We start from the raw sequence: 16,750 nt of genomic DNA on the forward strand, positions 1-16,750 counted from the left end.
AATGACGGACACTGTGTCAGGTTAACAAGTACACTTCTAATATGGGGCATGGCAACATCACTAGAATATCCACTTGAAAATCCTAGCAACCTAACAGCAAAAGGAAGAGAACAAGCTAAGAAATAGGAACACTCCCTAAGATTAATCAGCTAGAGCCACTTTGGAGGCAGCTGACACAATCTGACTCTTTCCACTTTCCATTTAGCTTTGAATATACTGATGTCTAAAACTGCAGATCTACTTATATATTTAGATAATTACATATCTAAATTATTAAACATCAAGTCTTCAATTTTATAATTTTACACACTTAGTATGGAAAAGAATTATTTTCCCACAGAAAAGTGAAAAAATGCAAGACGTGTAAAGTGTTTGAAAATCAAAGGAATCACTCTAAACACAGTTTACAAAGAGATATACATCTTCTACATTAAAAGAAAAATTATATGCACCCACTGTAAGAATTTCTATCTGCCTCAAACACCTGCAATGTGCCTGCCTAGACAGACCTGTGCCACAAAACCCACTTCCAAAAAATTTAAAGTTTCTAAAAGATCTGGGTTTTCTCTTTGAATAGGAAATATACCAAAAGAAAAGAAATACAAAACTAATCTTCTAGACGAACAACAGGAAGAAAACTGTCACGTTCTGTGGTTTACATTTATAACAGGACCCTATCTAGAGATTAGAATAGTTTCAAATCTATTGTAGTTGAGGATATGATGTCATCATTTAAAGGACGCAGATAATTTAGTCCACAATATCTATTCATACCAACAAAAGAAAGCAAAACGAATATGCAGAACACTTACATACCCCACACTCCTGGATTATTTCTCTTTTGCATGGATTCATCACCCATGTAAGAGTATGTGGTTTTTTTCCTCAAAGCCATCTGATAGTTTAACTTTTGTGAAAGTGATTTCAATTCCACTACATGCCATCAGGCTGACCGATCTTCTCTCTCCCTAAATTTTCAGTGAAGCTTATTTTATAAATACTGAATATGATACTTAGCACACACTATTCACATGACTGTAGAGCATTATTCATTCCTGATTAATGAAAAACATGGGAATTTGCTAAAGAAAAGCTGAAGAGACTATCAGGTTAGCCCAAAATAAAATAATCAACACAAAATATTCAAAGTCAATTAATTAGTCTTCTTACCTTGTTCTTTTATCTGACGAATTTGCTTCACAGTTTCTTTCAAGATTGCACATTTGTCAGGTTTAAAGTTAAAGTTGTCAATATCATTAAAATTTGCAAAAATCAGCTCTGCAAGTTCTTCAATGTATTTATTCTCTTGCTCACGATTGCGTTTCTCAGTGCTTCTTTTAGGGCTGAAAGAGGAGTTTATAAAAATGCTGTCTTTAATGTCAGTTTACTTGCCTTGTGGCCAACTCAAAGATGATTTCAAAGATTTGACAGTAGTTTAACAAAAACAGAGAGAGAACTGCCCTCTCTCACTACTAAAATATAACTTACAAGTTTCTCAAGCAGAAAGGTTTCCTCTGGAACAAGGAAAAGAGCATTAGAAAAGATGTCACTTATTTTTTTCAGAGCACTCATGTTTTTGTTTTGAAGAGGATTGGGATTAGAAACACAAGATTATTTTGGGGGAGTGGGGAAGGATTTGAATATTTACAAGCATCCCTCCCACATGGGGTTGAGAATCCAGATAGATTCTCCACTAGAATCCAAACAGAACTCCAATAGAGTGATTGTATATGAGAAAATAAACCAGCTTAGTTAAACTGAGCAATCCATACTCCCTGCTTCCTTGTGAACACTCTTTAGATGATGAATGAGTCGTTATGCTTTAAAATGTATTTCTGTTGGTTACAGAGCTGCTCTAAAGCTGGAAAATATTTTTCATGACCTAGATTATAATGTACAACAGAGGTGGTAAAAAAAAAATCTCAGATTGACAAAGTGAGTGACTGAAGACTTCTTACAGTGAAAGCTAAAAAAGATTTTTACATCTCTCCTAAACTGTCACCAAAATTCTGCATTTTGACACAATACTGGATTCAAAAATAAACAAACAAATAATAATAAAAGAGAATAGTTCCCATCCCCATCCCAAACCCTCAATAACACAGAATGACTGCAATAAAGTAGTTTGGCACTGACTTCTCTTTGCAAGAATGTTGTTTGTCATCTTCTAACTGGAAAACAGAAGCACATGTAACATTTTTTTAACTCATTCTCTCAATATTTCCAGAAGTAAATGGTCTAACCTGGGTCCAACCTGGTCGGGATCCTTGCGCTTTCTTGACTCTGCTCTGGATGGGTCAGAGGTATTTTCTCCCATCCCACTCATCTTGAACACATATCAGCAACTAAAAGGAAGAAAGTACAAGAAAGGGTTATGGTGGAAGTGTCTTGAGTTCTCAGTTCGTATTTCCAAGTTTCTCATTCCATGCTCAGCTAAGATATTACTTGGCAAATCCATCATTCGAAACAGAGCTTGTTTGAAAGACACCAATAAATCCACTGTGTTTATGACCCCACGAAATGCTACACAAAACTCCTTGAGAAGAAAATTTGTGCTGGGCAAGTAAAGCATTATAATCTCTTTGATTGTTACCAGTTACATAAGAAGAGATAAATATATTTTGTGCCTGGGTTGCTGTATTTTCATAGCAAATTTGCAAGGTTGAATGATGAAAGACAAAGGAAAAAGAGCCATACAAGAAGAAAAATACAGCAGAACTAAAATACATGAAATAAAACATGTGTCTCAGCTACATGAAAAGGTAGTACATGAAGCTTTAGTTAAAAATCAGAAGATAATGCCTGCAAAGTACATGTACAAAACTGTAGAAACAGAACATCTGTCAGCATTAGGGATCGCTGACGAACTGATAAATATTTTGTATTTTGTATAATTTACCTCATATGGAGGGTACCTTGTCAAGCTAACGTAGTAAAACAACACAAGCTCATAATATGTGCAATAAACAGACTGTGGAAACCCTGCCCTGCTCCGAACTGTTGGTTTCCCTTTGCCCTGTAGAAGCACATGAAACTTGCCTACCCCAGATTACATGTTTCTCAACAAGTACCAATATTCTAGAGGTAGGAATCATCAGAGAACATAGGAAGACGATACAAATGATCAAAAATTCATGCAAGATGGGGCAGTCCTAGCTCAGCATCTGCCTAGTTGCTAGCAGTTTTATGAGGATGATGGCAGAGAGGTGTTGCTGGACATTTCAGAGAGCTCCTGTATTGTTTGGGATTAGCAGAAAAAGAAGAATGAGGGCCATGAAGGAGGTGAGTGTATCCAGGAGGTGATTCATACCATACTAAAATAAGAGCTGGAGCCTGTAATTGTATGACCATTTCACTTTGGCATAAAGTGAAAATCAGGTATCAAAACAAGGGAGTTCACCACCTCCAAGTCCTTCATTTCTGTCCCACCATTTCCTTTCCCTGCTGGCCTGGTCAGTCATGCACTGAACCTACTGAGTGAGCTGCCAGGGGTTAAAGACACAGTGCCCTTCCCTTTTTCTTTTTGACGTTTTTTTAAATCTAGCAGCCAGCCAGTGCTGGTAATCAGATGTTCACACTGGAAATCCCAATGAGTGAAGACATTGCAGATATTGGCAGAAGCAGCCCAAAGACTAGGGTCAAAGCAGTTAATGCTGAGAAAGGCTACTCACTGAAACCTGAGCAAGCAAATGATGAGTTGGAGCCATCTCACATTCAGAACTAACCACCACCTAACATTGTCCTAAATTAGAAGATAAAAAATAATTTCATTTTACTGAAAGTAAATTTCACAGAATATTCTGAGTTGGAAGGGACCCAAACAGATCACTGAGTCCAACTCTTAAGTGAATACCGGGATCAAACCCTCAACCCTGGTGTTACTAACTCCATGCTCTGACCAACTGAGCTGATCTCAGTATTTTTTTAACCACTCTGAGCAGAGAGTGAAGTAGTTTCCCTTCTTCTAGATACTGCTCAAGTTCCATGTATCATGCTGTAACATATAGCTTCCATCTGCTCTTTGACACGAATGGGATCAGATTGTATTTGAAAGATATCTGAATTACCTTTTCTCTACTGAGTCTATACATGCATATCAGTATCTACATATACATACATGCTGCTATTATTTTGAGAAGACCCCACTGCAGAAGAGCAAGAAGGCTGTGGTTCTGTGGCAGAGCAGACACAGCTCTCAAAGGGAAGCTGTGAAGGATGTAGTACTACAGGAGTAGTTGGATAATATATATATGTATATAATATATACGTTCATAGATTAGGAGCCAAGCACTTCCTTCCAATTTCACAAGTATCACAAGTAAGAGCTCCGAGGAAGGTGTAAGATACTATTAAGGAAACTGACAATATTTAAACAGAAGTTTTGTCAGTGGAGAGCTGGAACTGTCCTTGCAGCTCTGTTTCAATGACTAAATTTTTCACTGACCAAGGTAAGAAAAAATTGTCAGCATGATAAAAGCTGTACATTCCCAAGATCTGATCTCTCATCTAGACTCAGATGGTGACCTAAAGTCCAGAACATTAAGCTGGGGAATCCCTTCATTTTTTATGCTTCCCAAGTAATACCTGAGAAATGTAAATCAGCTGTTTTTCTTGAGAAAAACAAGCGTAACAATTCACAAATACCTGTCAAACCTTCAGCTGTCATCTCCTCACTCCCTTTCCCTCCCAAGTAGTACGAAGGTAAACATTTAGGGTGGACACCACTCTCCAAAATGCCTTCCTCCTCAAGAAAGCATACAGAACTGACATGATACAATATTTCTCATGGAACTTGTTGACATTGTTACTGACAGCTTTCCTACCTACTCTGTCAGACCTACTTTAAAGGGAAGTTTTGTTTTTGTGGGAACCAAAGTTTCACCGGTAGCTCCACCAATGCATAAATCAATTCTTGCATTCACACTGATGCTCTTCTGTAGGAATCCCACTAGGTCCACACTTATCAGCCTTTGAAGGACATATTAAAACTCATCTCCCACCCTAAACTCTAGACTTCATCCTTCTGTATTATGGGGAACAAAAGTGGTACCATAATTACAAAACTAGCACCTTCTTCTCTCCTTATTAAACACAGCAAATAGTTGCAAACAAATAATAAATGTATTTATTTTATTCAGTTTGCACTGACAGGCTATTACATCTTTTTCTCAGCAGCATTATCAGTTTTTTCTTAGAATGAGTTACCCATTTCTTTCTCACTCATCATAATTTATTTCTGGAAATCTACCACCTACTACCATGTTTGCTTTCTGTTCTCCTTTATTTCTTAACTAAAAATCATGTTCTATACCCCAAAGATTTTTATAGACCATTTTCTTGTCTTGTAGGTGACTGTGCTCCAGAGCAGAATGTAAAATCCAGAGATAGGTGTCCTGGAAAGTGGAGAGCTAGACAGATGATATTAAAGAGATCTAAAAAATCTCAAAGGCTAAAATGAAAGATACTCATCCCTATCTAGCACACAGTACTAAAATCAAAAGGATGTGCCCCAAACCCTTGTCTCCCTAGGTATTTAGGGTCTGACTGGGATAGTTAAAAAGTCAGGTTTTCTTTTGGAATTCAGAAACTAAAATCTATTCCCTAGTTAGGAGAAATGAGGAAGAATCAACTTTTAGAAGGTGTGGATAGAGTCTTCTGTAACACTATCTTAACTAAAACAGCCAGAAACTGGGTGATGGAGATGGCGTTTTCAGAGAGAGCTCCCATGCCTGCATTTCCCACCATGCAGGACAGCCTCCTGGGCACTAGGCTACCTGCTGCCAAAGCTGGATGTTTAAGAAGCAAAGAGGGCAAGGCTGATCAACTCTTGCAGTGCAGAATCTTTAGGGGTGTGCTCTATACCGCTAAACTCATGAGCAAGCAGCTCAAACACTGAAGACAGAAGGATTGAGGTTTAACTCCCTTTGGCTGAGGAGGGTAGCAAAGCTCCATCTCCCATTTCTCAGCAATGACTCTAACGAGTCAAAGAGGCAAACATTCTCCCCGTTTCCTCGTGTCTTTTAAAAAGAAAGCAGCTGTTTCACATATTTTTCCATGAGCTAATTCACAATGAAGACCAATGCATACCGCTAAATGAAGAACTTGAGAAAGTTTAGGTACCTCTACAAATTTCATGTGTACGTACAATGCACAAGCAAGAAACTAAAACTACATTTCCCTGAAGAAACTACTTCTGGGCACATATAGTACCAAGGAGCAGGGCCCTGGAAACTTCCAAGTAAGAAAGAGAAAATGTCATGATTTTTTATTGAATTGATAGATGAATTTTAGACACAGAAATGAACATCTGTGGATCGAAGCAGCTAAATAACATATTATGCTTTTTGGTTTCTGCCTTCCTCCATACATATTAACTAATCTGTATCAAAATGTTTTGGTAGTTAATTATTACCAAGAGTTTTACACAACACAAACATTCATAACATTATATCATTCAGTATTTTAAAAACAGAAGGAAGGAACTTCTAAAGCACTTTTAGATATTCCTAGGTTCCTGAATCACTCAAACAACTTTTCTGAACCACTCATAGAACTTCTCAGCTCAGAAAACAGAAGTCCCACATTTGAAGTCTGAATTCTTCCAGGAAGCATGACAATTCAAAACTAAAGACATTATGAATAGAATGACAAGTCAGAGACTCCAAGTTTTACTCCAGTAAACTTCCCCTTAAGGGAACTTGTATTAGAAAGCAGCATGTATCCTGCTCCACTGATCTTTTTATACATCTCTACAGGAATTTTCAGAAAGAAGAAAGATAAAGAAATTAAACAATTCAATCTATTCCATGCTTTGGAAGTAGTGGAAATGTAGTATCAGCTCTATCATATACAAATACAAAAATCAAGAAAATGTTGGTAAGGGTTCTTTAGCAAGGTATAGAAAAATGATTAACCAAACTGGAAATTAGTAAAAACAAAACCAGCAGTAATCACTGCTTTGAGGAGAGATAAAAACATGCTTGATAATGAAAAAATGAGTATCATGATATGTTATATACTGAACTAAGTAAGTTCTATTTTAAAAGAAATTGTCTTACCAAGTTAAATTTGAATGCATGTCTCACAGAATGAATTGTCATGCAACACCAGGCCCTCCCTTTTTCATTGTGTAAGTTGTTTGAGAGCTGTATTGCACTCCAAAATACAAACATAATATCCCACTGTGGAATTGGTATTTTGCCTTCAGTGATGGCACCAGATTCTTCTACTCTATATTATGGTTTTTTCCATGTGTCCTATCCCAACAAAACACCAGAACTGCAACGATAACTAAGACCTGAACTTCTAATGCTGACTTAAGCTTCAATTCCACTGGGCATAAATGAGCAATAGAGCAATAGAAATAAAAGTACATTCACTGTAGCATTTTCCTACAAGGAAGGAGATAATTAGAGAATCAGATATATTATTACTAAAAATATCCAAAGAACTAATTTTACTCTCCTACTGATGACCCGCAACAACAGGACATCTCAGGTAACTTAGTATTTTTTTCCTATTTATATTTAAGTCCAGAAGTGCATTTTTCCTCTCTTTTCATTTCATTACCACAGGCCAAACACCCAAAATACTTGTAAAAAAAAAACACTGGCTAACTATTCCAATTGTTAAATGTAAATCACAAACACTGAAAAATTAAATTTAAAATATTTAGGAGAGTACATATTAGTAATTACATTCATTGACACCTAACCAGTTTCTACCACACGCTGGGTGTGACTGAAATAACAGAGTCTGAAATATGCTTAAATTCTTTTTTCTTTTATTTTCTTTGGGTTTGTTTTGTTTTTGTTGTTATCAGTTATAAAACAATAGTCTTTGCTCTTGTCGTGAGAGCACATCCTCCTTTACATCCTCCACCAGCAACTGTTGAAGTTGGAGTCCACAGAGAGACTTAACCTAATTATAAAGCAATAGTAAACATCCATCTTTCAAATGGGAAAGAAAAGCAGAGGCACAATGAAGTGGGAGAGAGGAAAATAGCACAAATCACTTGTGTGAATTTTTACATCTCTTCAACTCCTCAAATGTCATGAAGGAACACGGCATGCAGAATAAGCCTTCCAACACTGATCCTCAGCACCAGTGAATTCAGTTAATCATCCAGAGTCAATGTAGAAGAAGATAATGTGCATTTTATCTCTTATCAGAACAGGCCATCTTCCAAACAAGGCCTGTTAAACTGTCAGATTTATTATAAGCCTAACAAATGCAGTTAAAGAATAAATGAGGATTACACCTTCAAAGCCGCTAGTTCAACCTGAAAAGCAGCAAACAATATGTAAAGTACCATATAGTGGACAATCAGGTAGCAGTACTATACTACCACCCCTCCAGCCCACCAACACGTGAAATGAGTGTACATACAACCAATACATATCAAAGAGATTTACTAAAGTCAGTGTTTTACAGAGTAAAAAACAGAAAAATACTGCTGACGGACCAAAAATACTACAAGTCAGTGAAAAGTTTGGCAAAAAATTTTCTCTAACAGCTGATTTAAAAAAAACCAGCTTTTAATTCTGTGGTTGTTTACTCAAAACATACATCTATTATAGCTCATCCTTTTTTCCTGTGAAGTTGCCATGACTAGAAAACTTTCTATCTCAGTTTCAAGATTAGAAATGTACTGTGCATAACATCAATTCTGGTAGAAGCCAGAGGAAAGTTGGAAGTCACATGCAAATTCTGATTCTTCACATTTTTTCCTACTTATGAACTATTTTTTTCACTGGCTTCATTTCAGAACCGGAAAATATTTAGTATTGATACATACTGCAATCCTCAACCTTTTCGAGGAAGGCAATGCTTGCTAGCCACTTTCCCAGGCCTCCAAAGGAAATCGCTGTCAGAGGCAGGATAAGATATTAGATCAGAGAGGGGGGGCCACTGGAGCCTAAGGCCAACCTTTCCTTGGTCAGTTGAGGAGGAACTTGAACTCCCAGCACGTTCCACGGTAGCACCTTGTCAGAGTCGCAGGCACTGAACGCAGCCCGCCCGCCCCACGCGCTGCACTGCACCTGGAGAAGCTCAGCCTTCTCACACGCAAACTCGCTTGGCACAGGTGCTCTGACAAATCCAGACAGACATGAAGAAGGGTTTGAAAATAAATAAAAAAACCAGGAGGTGAAAATCAAAGAAAATAAAAGGAACAAGGGGAAAAAAAGACTTCATTGTCTGGTAAAATAAGATTTAAGCAAGAGATCCACTACTAAGAAATGTGACAGAGACATTAAGATATATTAAAACAACCTTCTGAACCCCTGGTATAAGTAAGCCACATCCGCTACAACCAACTTACATATTCCTGTCCTTCACCACTAAACACCTGGAATACCAAACAAAACAATGCCAATCTGCCAAAATAAACAGGATGTCCAATACCTTGGTTGGTGATCATAACCTCACATTAAAAACATGAACTAATTTATTTAAGGGTATGCTTTCTCAAAACAGCACTATCACTTTTACTATAGGTGAAACTGTCTAAAACCTACAACAGTCACACAGTACAAAGCAAAAAGGGAGAACAGAATTTCTGCTCCTTTCAGGAAGGTAACAGCAGCAAGTTGAAAGACTCTAGTCACCTTTAAAGGATTTGTACTAAAATCTGACATGTACCTGTAGCCTCTTCTATCTTTTCTATTCTTTCTATTTTAAAGACAGTCTATTACAGGTAACATTAAAACAAGATTTATGGCAGTATTTACCAAGCTCTACTTTATTCTTCAACTCCACAAACTATAACTAAGAAAAGAAACATAATTTTCTTAGAAATGCCATTGAACCCATGTATAAAAGAACTGAAAACTGGCTCCAACACCTACTACTCACATTTTTAAGCTGAAGGCTCCTTCCTCAATCTTTTCCCTCACTCCTGTGTAATGGCTTTAGAGTGGTGTACTAGACAGTAAGAAGACAACATACTCCATTTGCAGCCTGAAAGCCAATAATGCTCATGAATTTTTTACCTGACAGACACTTCAAGATGCCACTGGGAAGATTGTCTAATAAACACATTAGGCTGCAAATGGGCGGCAGCAGCTCTTTAACACATGCTGTAACAATCAAATAAATGGCTAACATTAATGTTCAGTGTTACAGACTTTTTTTAATATGACTTTCTGTAAAATCCACCTACATCTTGAAGGAGAAAGAGGTTTTTCTCAGCTACTCAAACCCACAGGTTTAAGAAACCCTCAGTTCTGCTTGAGACTTTGCCAAAACCCCTCCAGACTGACCCCAGCGCTGTAGGCTGGCTCCTACCTTCTGTATTCCCATAGGCTAAGGCTCTTAACAGAGCCACTCACTCAGCTGCTTATGGATTAGCCTACGTCAGCACCTCTAATATGCCCAGGAATAGCAAAACCAGGCTCTAATAAAACAACTGAGGAAAAATATCAGAAGAAGGAAGTACCTTTTTTTTCTTTTTTCTTTTTTTTTTCTTAATATACTACAGGTTTGCTTAATTTCTGCTTTTAAAGAGGAAAAGATCTGTTTTCATCAAAACACCATCGGAGAGGAAACAGGTGTTACTACCGAAAAAACCTTCAAGACTGTATTGCAATTTCAGGTCTGGGTTTCTATTTCTCTAGTTATCAAAAATTGTTTGTGACTCTCAGTACTCAAGGACAAAATTTGCAGGTTAATATCACTAAAACTTCCCATTAAACAAGAAATTAAATAACAAAATATAATGCCAGAATATCTATCTATCTATCTACCTATGTCACTCTTACATCCTTTTGTTTGTATTAGGTAGGTAGCTAAGTCAAAAAACCAAACCTGAAGTTATTCTAAATCTATTCAGCTTCCTATCATGCATTTAATAAGCATTAAACTATGGCTACAAAAATACTAAGCCTGCAAGCATTTACTTTGGAAAAGGAGTCCAAATTCCCACATAAATTGTTTATTTAATCTAGATTTTTCTCTCATAGTTCACAATTATTAACAACTTATGAGACTGATTTTGAAGCTTAGTGTTTCATATCTACTGTGATTTAAAATAAAACTTTGTGAATAACATAGCTGATAAATGAAGCAAATCTAAAAACACAGAAAAGGGTATTATTATGGGAAACTTTGTATTTAAACAGCTTTCATTTCCAGTTGATGATACTTCTGGAACAGTGAGTTAAGCATATTTTGACTCCTACTGAATCTTCTCTGCCAATCTCAGTTTCAAAACTGTTATTTGTCCACTTAAATTCCCACACCAACTTTCCTCTCTAGAAACCACCAGAGAGCAAAGAGATAATCAGACTTGAGAGAGAGGAAAAAATGGAGAAACTCTCACAAGTGTAAGGCACAGTGGAAAAACTCAAATCCAGGAACATTTTCTAATCTCAGAACTGACACAAATGTATGCACTACTTACAACACCAGAAAGCTTATACAGTTTGGTGTGATTTTCAAGATGCCATCTTAGCAATGAGAGAAATATGACCAATCACATAAACAAAGGCATTTACACATCTCTGTAATGTGGGCTTGCCTACACTAGGATTTCACTCCAGTTAACTGCCTGTCAAACACCAGTCTGCTTACATTTGATAAAATATATTCCATTGATAAAAAGCTCAGGAAACATGGTTCTGTATAGGTAAAAAGTAAAAAGTAGAGGGCAAGCCAGACAGAAACACTGCATGTTTCCACACAAGGTGCATATGGTAAGTAACATGTAGAGTTATAGGACCTACACACAGAGATATTCAACCTATCATATTTGAATTTCAGTTCCTTCATTTATTAATCTGAGTTTCAATGACTTCACACAGCTGGATAGATATTGGTCCTCCTGGTCACTAGGACCAGCTGAGCATGTCTGCACAATCAGGTGAAGTGTGATGTGCACCCCAGGCTCTGGCAAAAAGAGGCTCATGTTGCATGCCACCTTTCACATCTAACCTGGGCATCAAAATAATGTTCCTTCAGCCCCAGAGTAGATACTCTTACTGAAAGCACATAACCTTAGTGAAACTTCTGTTGCACTTCAGTAACTCTAAGTGTCTTCTTTGGAGCCTCATCAAAAACTGAACTCATGTTTTCAATTTTCACATACCTACAGCACCAAGAGTATATTTTTCTTCACTACCCAACCACCCATTACTAGGAAGCATGTTGAAACTTCAGGCCATTCTTTTGAATGCCAAGCACTGAATTAAAACTCTGAGTTGCAGAAAGTGTACCTAAACAGTATCCATAATATTTCTACACTTTTTGATATTGTTATCATGGTGAAAGAATAACCCACTGCACACATGTGTACAAAATACATACTCCACACTTCCTTCTATAACACTGAGATGTTTTCATAAGCATACATTTAATTAAACAGCGTATAATAACAAATTTTCAAATTAAGAATCAAGAATTCAAGCTGCTTTGTTCCTGAGGGTTGCAAGTCAACAATAGTCTGAAGTCAAACATACTTATATGTAAGTTAAACAAATGGTAGTACTCAGCTCCACAAATGGCCTCAATGACAGTAACTTTAGCTTTCTATGAGGTGAACTGGACTTCACTTTGATGCTCTCTATGCCCCCTAGAACTTCAGAATGCTGCATCACTTCTTTACATTGTATAGCCAAATTATCCTGTTCACTACAGTGCCCAGTACAGCTCACCCACCCTCTCTGCCTCTGAAATGCATTTAGAGTGTCTGTCCTGGAAAACTCGGTGTCCTCCTCAGCCTATGACGGAGGTCCCAGAGGGTGCCTGCCTAGTGGCAAGGATGTGGTTCCGGATGTTACGGGAGAGTGCAGATGGAGAGTTTGGCCTCTATTCCCATCCCGTTTCTGTAGGAACAGGTAGATTCCCTCAGCAGGTGCTTCCTGCTGATACTGGTACACATACCAGTGTCATCCATTTATACTGGAGCAGCAGTGTAAGAATTGGGAAGGAGAAAAAGTTTTTTCTTAATAAAGTTGGAAGAGCAACCAATACATGCGTTTTGAGAGAATACAGTTATATGCATGAAAGATTGTATCACCTCAAAACACGCAGAATTACAGTTTTGTAGTTAAAATAAATAGATGCTAGATGGACACAAAACTTTTGGCCAAGCTATTGAGAACGCTAACTACACACATTGTTACTAAGCACAAAAATTAAAGACACCAAATTATGTCAGAGCCACACACGAGTGTCTTGCCAACACTAACAAAGTGTGATTAACTCGATGTTCTTAATACATCCATGAGCTCAAAAACTGGTCTGTGAACATGCATAACAGTTACTAAAAACTTCAAATTTCATGTCGGTCTTCATTTTACTTGCTTCACTAAAATAATGCAACTAGCAATAACAGAAAAAGATGAAAGTTTAATTACCATTTTAAAGCACTTAAAAGCATTAAACTCATAAAAATGTTGCTTTACTTAGTCAACTGCCAAGAAATAAAATCTGATGAACACCAGCTCTGTAGTCATGTGCATCTATGTGTATACACACAAACACACACACACACACACATATATATATATATAAGTATATGAATACAGGTTGTGACCAAATAAAACACTCATAGAAATAGTTATATGAGTCAACCAAAAGAAACAGTTTGTGACTAGTCTGCCATGGAAGCTTGTTGCAGGTATCTTGGAAGAAGGTACAAGGCAGCTGCAGATGTCAGAGACACCACTGTCTCTGACAATCAGTGGTACAAGCTTAGCTGCAGTGCTGCTGTGCCTCCTCCTCCCTCTGAACCTATCTTCAGCAATGCCTAATTCTGTCTTAAATCCATATATACCTTTGGCCTCCACAATGCTTACAGGCAGCACCCTGTAAGTGTTACAACAGCTCACTATAAGCTCCCCAAAGCAGAAACGACACTGTAAGAAAATTGAACAGTTCTATGGGGACGCTATGACTCAACTGAAATAAATCAGAATTTTATCACTGACTTCACTGAAGCTTCGATTTTCCTCCTAGTCTACTAGAAGAAGATGTCAAACTGTTATTTCTCTCTTTTGTAGGTCATAAATCATTCCATGGGCCTGAAAAAGCTATGCTTGTATCCTGAAGCCCAAAAGAAAACAAGGTTACTCTGCTATTAAAGCTGAATGCTAATTATGAGCCATTTTATTCTCTTTGTAAAAATAAACTGGAATTAATTTTTGTCCATAATGCAACAGTTTCTAGAAAAGAAGAATCACAAGTGCTAAGAAGGAATCAATGACTATTTCCAAGTATTTTTAATTTTGGACTGTAATGGAATATAATTGCTAAAGAGAGGAACACCCACTACATTCATAGAAGGAGCTAACCAGAAGTCTGCAATACACTGCCTCAAAGCAAAAAATAACACACATTTATAACTACTTGGACTGAACACCTGGAAAAACTTCAGGAAAAGGACCAAAAATAATTTTATTCCATGCAGTTCTAACAGAAGTTTCTTCATGAGAATCTCGTGCTGCACAATCACAACAGCCTATGCTATCAGGAATGGAAAATCACAGCAGTACAGCATCCTGATGGTACAACACACACTGCAAATTAAATGCATCTATCATAAACTTTTGGGTTGAGTCTTCATTTACAATTTTTGTCCAATGCACTGTTCCTTATGCTCTGTATCCTCACCACCCAGACAGCTTTCCCAAGGCCCCTCTGTGCACCTCCAGCTATCAGGGCAATAAGCAGGGGTCAGCCTCACGCCTGGCTGCTGAGACCAGCCCACTTCTGAAAGACCCAGGCTTTCACATCTTATGCCTCACCTACAGAGACCAAAGCTTTACCTGCTAATAATAATTTTTAGTCCAATTCAGACATCCTTCTAGGCCTGCCACAGATGAAGATAAGCAGTAAGAGAAGCTAAGGGGAAATGCAGGCAGTAAAACGACTCCATCAGGATTTCCTCACAAGTACAGTGATTATCAACTTACAAACACCCTTCTCATTTACTCCATAGCTCCAACAGCTTGGCTTGTAGATCCAGTCCTCAGTCCTTAACTCAGCTTTCTTATTACAACTATGGGGCTATTATATATTGTAATGTGCTAACAAACTTATTCTACTTATTACAGTAGCTTCTGAGAAGCAAGGTGGTTTTCACACCTTCCCTCATTATTTTCTATGACTAGCCTAAATAAATAAATAAATAAATAAATAAATAAATAAATAAATAAAATTAATTATAAAATCTAACCAGATAGTTGACTTTCCAATGACACTTAATATTAAAAATTGTTCTAAGAACTCTGGAGTGAAAAGACAACATTTCAAAGTATACCTCAAGTTCACACTTTCCAAGAAGGGCTTTTTTTCTTACAATATTGGTATATTTTGCAATGCAGTCACCTTCTTTCCTTCCCTGCACAAGAAATTTTCCTTACAGAGATGACAACAAAATGGGGAGGGGAACAAAAAGGAAGAAGAGCAACACCTTCTGAACATTACCAGTGTAACCCTCTTGACTACTTAAGTATACATAATTTTGAAAAGTGGGCAAACAAAATTACTCTGGTCAAAGACAGTTTTATATCTGCTAGATACAGAATTCTGTAAGAAATTGCTTACAAAAGAAAACATCCTAACTTGAGTTTTGTGAGAACACAGAGCCACCTGAAGAACACAGTCTACACAAAAGGTTGATTTTGTTCCAGTTTCCCCCCCTTAACACATCCTAAAAGGCATCAGGGAAATCAAAATGACTGTACGAGCAGCAAAAATTTATTTTTCTACAAAACCTAAGTGCCAACATATCAGAAAGCACTACTCAGCCCCCACTATCTCGTTAGATCCTCTGTAATGAAATAAAGGAAGAAAACACAAGAAGCAGAGAGGAAGTTTCATTGTTCTTGTGGCTTCGACATTTGGTGCCGCGAACGTGACAGGCTCTCAAGCCTCTACTCAACGGCACCGCCTGCCCCAGGCCTCTGTACCAAAATGTTACTATGCTGCAATTAAAATAATCAAACCGAGACAAAAGAGAACAAGCAAATAAATAGCGCAAACTTGTTTATGTTTCTGGCTCTGCCCTCACAGTATGAAATAAAGTCTCTTCAAACACAAACTACATCAATTTAAAAAATAATATTTTCCTTTCTCCCTCCTATCTCGAAGTAGCATGAGTTTTTCAAAGTCCTAAATAAAATAAACTAAGGCATTTCCTGTATGTATTTAGTTAATTATTAAACCAACTCTAAGCATGATAGTCACCACCACTATTTCAATATGAATCCAGGAAAACACACTTTTTGCAAACTGCCAGTGCACTGCAGTAATGACTGATATCCATCCTTTCAACCCTGCCCTTAAGTTTGGAGGCAAATTTCTAAAGAAATGACAACCAGCACTCCTTCACAAATCAAATCACTTAATTTTAGCTTCTTTTTTTGTGGTTCAGGATTAGTATTATTGCTGTGATTTAAGGAGAAACGCTGGGCTTAATGTTGTGTATGAGAGGAAAATAAAGTCAACAAGCCTGCAACAACTTCCCAAACAGGGGAGACAGCATACTGTCTTCACCTTACTACAAGTAACTACCAATAACCTTTCTGAGGGGGATATTATTAGTTAATTAATCTGCAATATTAAATGATGTCCTCCCAAGGTTAAAAGAAAGGTAAATACTGCCAAGATATTTAATGACATCATCATGCATAACCATGAGATAAATACGAGGTCTGAAGATTAACTGAATGTCATTCTGTTTACATGATTGTGTACTTGTAAAGAAAACTATTAAGATTAGAGAACAGAGAAAGTTATATAACAACTA

The 16,750-nt window shown here is 37.3% G+C and overlaps 1 protein-coding gene across 4 annotated transcripts in view; it reads right to left on the bottom strand.

The window, feature by feature from the left end:
- The window catches only part of NCOA2 (nuclear receptor coactivator 2), a 180,026-nt gene that overhangs the window by 72,404 nt on the left and 90,872 nt on the right, over window positions 1-16,750 (bottom strand). For all 4 annotated transcript variants that reach the window (XM_015618099.3, XM_015618102.3, XM_015618100.3 and 1 more), the window contains 2 exons: window positions 2,244-2,345; window positions 1,171-1,343 (listed from right to left, as the gene is read on the bottom strand). In XM_015618099.3, the coding sequence (XP_015473585.1) occupies window positions 1,171-1,343; window positions 2,244-2,326 (256 nt within the window). In that variant the 5' untranslated portion in view covers window positions 2,327-2,345. The remainder of the gene's footprint in view (window positions 1-1,170; window positions 1,344-2,243; window positions 2,346-16,750) is intronic.

This window comes from Parus major, chromosome 2, assembly GCF_001522545.3.
Source record: "Parus major isolate Abel chromosome 2, Parus_major1.1, whole genome shotgun sequence".
In the NCBI taxonomy this organism is placed as follows: domain Eukaryota; kingdom Metazoa; phylum Chordata; class Aves; order Passeriformes; family Paridae; genus Parus; species Parus major.